The 5848-nt window shown below is 51.2% G+C and overlaps 1 protein-coding gene across 1 annotated transcript; it reads right to left on the bottom strand.

Moving 5' to 3' along the window:
* Positions 1-1413: 1413 nt before the first annotated feature.
* On the bottom strand, positions 1414-4919 carry snrpc (small nuclear ribonucleoprotein polypeptide C). Its single transcript, XM_083668691.1, has 6 exons — positions 4597-4919; positions 4315-4357; positions 3886-3994; positions 3228-3317; positions 2443-2547; positions 1414-2038 (listed from the first exon to the last, which is right to left on the bottom strand). Exons 1-6 carry the CDS (start codon positions 4602-4604, stop codon positions 1914-1916), a joined length of 480 nt encoding a protein of 159 aa, XP_083524817.1. The 5' UTR covers positions 4605-4919; the 3' UTR covers positions 1414-1913.
* Between the last annotated feature and the right edge of the window lie 929 nt (positions 4920-5848).

The following is a 5848-nucleotide window of genomic DNA, read 5'->3' as shown; positions in this document are numbered from 1 at the left end:
CCTGTTAGATACTGAATTCCATTTAGGAATGTCACTCTTTTACATATTCTAAACAGGCTGAACAGTTCCTGAAGGCAAAACCAGGTATGAAGGAATATCAACAACAATCTTACCTTTCAGATGATTAAGATTAGCCTTAAGGCCCCACTAAACTGTGTGTTGAGTTGTTAGGTTGTTTCAAGTCACGCCTGAATTTCACACATCAAATGGGATAGTGATTTCATACACGCATCCGTTTGCATCTGTTAGTTGATAGTTTGGAGGCCGGGGGCCTTACGCCATGACCATCCTGACGCATCCTGACCCAGGAAGTGACCCCTATGCCTCCCTAGGAGGGTGGATGCTGAGTGGGATGCTTGGGACAGCCAGACTCTGATGTCACCCCATTGAAGTTGAAATTTAAAACAGTTGAGGGTTATGGTTTAGGATAGGATCATCCCAAGGATCCCACTTAGCATGTGCCCCATGTTCCCATTTCTATTCTGCAGTGCTTGTAAGACTGAGTAGCTTACAGCTCTAAAGTAGCATTCTAGTATGTACCTCGGTGACAGGCTCTGCTCACAGCGGTCGAAGCGTGCAGTCGAAGGGTCTGTGGAGAGAGACTGCCTTTGGAATAGTCTTCCCATCAAAGCCTCAAATTTGGCCTTCATTAAGCCGATAGATTTGTTTTTAAAACAGACAACAACAAATACATCGCCATTGGCTGTACTTCACATCAATCATGTCCCACAGCCCCTCCCCCCCAGTGCTTGCACACCACATGTTTGTGATTGGGAGCTCCGCCTCACAGCTGTGAGATTCACTGAAATCAAATAATAACAAATACTTCACTCAGTAAATTCACTCCCACTAAGGCCAGGTTTGAGTCGTTGCACTATGTGCAATAGCCTGGGGACGAGGTTACCCTGGTGATGACTGAGTATTGTGATGACTCTCTGGTGCCCTCTGGTGGCTGGTTCCAGGAGGTGAGAGGAGAGAACACTACAGACTGAACGGCACTGAAGTCATACAGTACTGCACCCCATGACAGCAGAGTCACTTCCTATCTTCTAAAGACCTGTCTTTTTAGGGTACACCTGGGCTCCTCCTCCTCCTCTGCACCCCTGAACACCCTACATTACCACCCCTAACACCCTACATTACCACATCTTGGAATGAAACGTTTCTTCCTTTCTCCAGCACTGTGACTGCTGATGGCACTTGTTCTTATCAAAGATTTTTAAGATTTTACTATGACTGATATTGTATATAGTACAGTATATAGTAATATAGTATGTATAGTTCATTCACTTAGACAAATGTACTTATCGCAACCCTAACCCTGTGGATAAAAGCGTCTAAATTACTTCAGTGGAAAATGTACCTGATAACTACTGCTGCTAGAGTCTTCAATGACTGAACACTGGCACAGCACCAAGTCGACTCACTTTATTTCTTTCAAAAAGAAATGATTGGATTCAGTAAAAACATACATTACATAAAAAAAACATCACAGAGGAGATCATCAAAATAATGCCTGCTCTCCCAGACATACATGTGCTGAGAGAATCTTCCACAGCTGGATGTCTCACAGTACGGCCACCAACACCAGGAAGAAAAGCATCAATCACTCAGGAAACAATAAAACAATGTGTCCAACATGACAAAATATGGCCAGTTTGCGGGGGTGTATTTGAAACCAGAACAAATAGCCCGATTAAAAAAAGGTGTTTGGGGGGAACAGACAGCTACATCACTGACAGAGTAACAGAGTTCAGAACAAAGGTGGCCGTTAAAACTAAACCATCACAGGTGAGGCAGCGTCCTTCCAAGGGGGAGGTTTGTGGGCGTGGTCAGTGTGTTTCTGGACATGGCCTGGGTGTTTCTGGGCGGGGCCAGTGAATGTTCATGGGAATCCCTCTTGATTGGAAGTCTTATCTATCCGGCCTCATCATTCCCGGTCTGACGGACAACATCATTGGTCGAAGAGGCGGGCGCATCATGTGAGGTCCCGGCATCATCTGCATATGGCCTCCCATTGGTGGACGCATCCCTGGACCTGGAGGATGACATCACAGACACCGCATCAGCTGACTTGACTTGGTAAAGGTATTACCACACGTACGTTCAGGCACTAACACACATTAGGAACGACATTCTGAATATATAATACCACTAGAGGCCGGTGATGAAGACATCATGGTACTTGACCAGTCATATTACAGCAGCCATGAGACATTAACATACTGGTTGTAACTCTGCATACTTTAATGATACTCAGAGTAATTAACGTAAACAGTATATAACAGCAGGGTTCTCCCCAAACAATCTCAGGGTTTCTGTGCCACTATGTGAACATTTCAAGGCAAATTAAACTAGATATTTCGTAATGATAGTTGCTCTCTCTTTGATCACCAACATCATTGTTAAAAACTCATTTTAACATCAGCAACCACAGCTCACCTGGTCCCCCAGGCATCATACCGTGGGGCGGCGGTCCCATCATGGGCATCATGGGGGGACCACCCATCGGAGGGGTGGGCAACATCCCTGGACGCGGGGGGCCACCTAGGGGGTCAAAGTTCAAATAATTCTGAGTAACATTCCACAGCATTCTCAAAGAAAGACGTTGGAAGCATTTAAGCATTGAGTGTAGATAAGACCATCCATGGAGGTGAAGAGGATTGAGTTATTGGAACACTCACCACCTAGAGTGTCACGTGTTTGTGGTGGTTACCTAGCAACAACACTGGGATTGGCTACAAAATGAAGCATCGTCATTTATGCATTTTTGGCGACTTTATTCACGCTCGGCTCTGATTGGGTGAATGCCAGTTCCTCCAGCCTTAGCCACGCCTACAGGTGTTACACTAGAGAGTGGGACGTGTTCAGGGCCACCAGATAAACAGATGGAACTCATTTAGAAGGAAAGGAACATCTACTGGACCATGGAAATACAACAGGAAAAACAACACACTGAGCTTTCAGTCAAACACATTAGAACTGGACTTCCACAGTGCCCCCTCGACCCCCACAGGTACCCCCCCCACCTCCACCAGTACCCCCCGACCCCCACCTTCACCAGTACCCCCCCCCCCCCCACCAGCATCCCACCTCCCCAGTACACCCCCCACCTTCACCAGTACCCCCCCCCCCCCCCCCAGCATCCCACCTCCCCAGTACCCCCCCCACCTCCACCAGTACCCCCCCCACCACCTCCCCAGTACCCCCCCCACCTGGTGTCTTACCGATGTTGGGAGGAGGGAGCAGCGGTCCGCCGGGGGGCGGGGCTCCAGGGAACGGCGTGGGAGGAATCTTCCCCTGCTGGAACGCCGCCGCTGAGGAGAGGAACAGACCAACGTTAAGGCGTGTTCTAATGTTATACCCCCCCACGGCCCGGTTCTCTACCTGCAGCTCTCCCCTGGCCCTGCGGACCACATCACAACAAACACATTCTCAGACATCATTTATTTTGTGTATAATGTGCGTTTTGTATCTGCACATAGTCTGAGTAGACACAGCTGCAACTGTCAGAAGCGTAGCATCCCAGACGACAGGTGAGCAGACCAGACCAGGGGACCAGACCAGCCCAGATGACAGGGGTCCAGATCAGACGACATGTGAGCAGACCAGATCAGACGACAGGGGACCAGACCGGGACAGGGGACCAGACCGGGACAGGGGACCAGACCAGCCCAGGGGACAGGGTACCAGACCAGCCCAGGGGACCAGGCCGGGACAGGGGACCAGACCAGCCCAGGGGAGAGGGGACCAGACCAGCCCAGGGGAGAGGGGACCAGACCAGCCCAGGGGAGAGGGGACCAGACCAGGACAGGGGACCAGACCAGCCCAGGGGAGAGGGGACCAGACCAGGGTCTAACGCATGTTTACTTCATATCTGCTTACTTGTCTTATCGATGAGGCTCTGCGCCTGCTCCTCCATCCATTTCTGGTAGTAATCTTTTACATTTTCTTTATGTTTTCGCCCGCTGCAGTGGGTCTTTCTCACCGAAGGCTGTCCGGGTTAACATGCAACAGAAGAGCGTGGTGAGATTCCCAGCAGCTGAGGTGTGTCTCCTCATCCTAGACTACAGCTAGTTGGAACAGAGGCTTCACACAAACACACAAAAACATCAAGAAAAACACAAAAAAACACTGCAGAACGGGATAAAACATCTCTCCTGGTGACTGATTTTACAGCCAGCAGGTGGGATTGAGGAAGCGGGTGTTCTGTGGACAGAAGCCTCGGCTTTCAGCCTCCATGCGTCTCCACGCCGCCGAGCCACGAACCCTCCTGTTACAGGGTTCAAACGCAGGCAGGCGGGCGGGTCTTACCGAGTCGTGGGTGAGGTAGGTGTCGCAGTAGTCACAGTAGAACCTGCGGGACGAAACAACGTCAGCTTCAATCCAACAACGGAGCCTTGCTGCTAGGCTAGCAGGCGAGCTAGCTCCCCGTCTCGGTCCGTTAGCTAGGCCTTTTCTCGACCACGAGTTTCAAAATACTTTCAATTTGAACACGTGTGTGTAGTGTAACAGGGGAACACGTGTGTGTAGTGTAACAGGGGCCGAGGTCACTGAGGTCGTGTTTAACAGAGATGATCAGAGATCGATACTTACTTCGGCATATTTCTCGCGCTACGCTTGTTGGAGGAGCGGTTCCTGTGCGCTCGTCAGTCGTCCGCGTTCCGCTGCGGTTGTTCAACAATGGTTCCGCCTCCGACGGAGGACTGTTACCGAGCACCACGGAACACTGAAATGCAACGCGGTACGCTTCCCTTTGACAAATATGCCGATCTCTATATTCTAATATTCCCAATATTAACCAATATCTATATGTTCATGTTGTTCAATCAAGGGCCACTCACATACACACAACAATGGGCTAATGTGTTGCATTTACTTGAACAGTCACGACACAAAGACGAGCAGAGAACCGTCTCTGATTCTGGAGGTTGAATCGACCGAACAAAGACACTCATAAAAACAGTCTCGAAACAGTCGTTTCTCTGGGTTCTTTAGGCTGAGTGAGGAGCCAATGAGAAGGCGAGTTCGAATAGCAACAGATGACGTGAGACCAAACATCGTGACGCAGAGTGACGTTAGGTTGCGGCGACGTCACGCGTCACGCGTCGCCAGGGAAACCTGGAACCACGGCGCTCCGCCCAGTGGGCGGGGCTGGCCGGGAGCGACCGGTGACGTCGTGAAATGAAAGAACCAATAGAAACGTCACAGAAACGTTCCACTGGCGATTAAGAAGAAGAGGAAACGGAAAAGGACTGAAACGTTTTGTCGTTTTAAATGTTGTTTCTCAACGAGTCACTTCACCTACGACAGGAACACCGACGACTTAAACCAGGGTTGGACTGACTGTTGGGTTTGTGCTCCTCCACCCCTCCTCTCCTCCATCCCTCCTCTCCTCCTCTCCTCCACCCCTCCTCTCCTCCACCCCTCCTCTCCTCCACCCCTCCTCTCCTCCATCCCTCCTCTCCTCCTCTCCTCCACCCCTCCTCTCCTCCACCCCTCCTCTCCTCCTCTCCTCCACCCCTCCTCTCCTCCTCTCCTCCTCTCCTCCACCCCTCCTCTCCTCCACCCCTCCTCTCCTCCTCTCCTCCACCCCTCCTCTCCTCCTCTCCTCCTCTCCTCCACCCCTCCTCTCCTCCTCTCCTCCTCTCCTCCACCCCTCCTCTCCTCCTCTCCTTCACCCCTCCTCTCCTCCTCTCCTCCTCTCCTCCATCCCTCCTCTCCTCCATCCCTCCTCTCCTCCTCTCCTCCATCCTGCCTCCAACAGAAAACTCTGTCCTTCCGGTCCACGCCCATGCTGACGTCAGGCACCGCCCCCTGGGCGAAAGGGCGTGTTTAGAGCGCGGCC

Source organism: Argentina silus, assembly GCF_951799395.1.
Source record: "Argentina silus genome assembly, chromosome: 4".
Lineage (NCBI taxonomy): Eukaryota > Metazoa > Chordata > Actinopteri > Argentiniformes > Argentinidae > Argentina > Argentina silus.
The sequence above is the reverse complement of the archived record's forward strand: the minus strand, read 5'-3'. Positions and strand labels throughout refer to the sequence as shown.

Bases quoted from the DNA above. Each gene is read 5' to 3' on its own strand.
- snrpc (XM_083668691.1), bottom strand. The intron at 3,995-4,314 runs GTAAGACCCGCC...TAACCCGGACAG, and splicing joins CCTACCTCACCCACGACTCG to CCTTCGGTGAGAAAGACCCA. The intron at 2,039-2,442 runs GTGAGCTGTGGT...GTCATCCTCCAG, and splicing joins TATGATGCCTGGGGGACCAG to GTCCAGGGATGCGTCCACCA.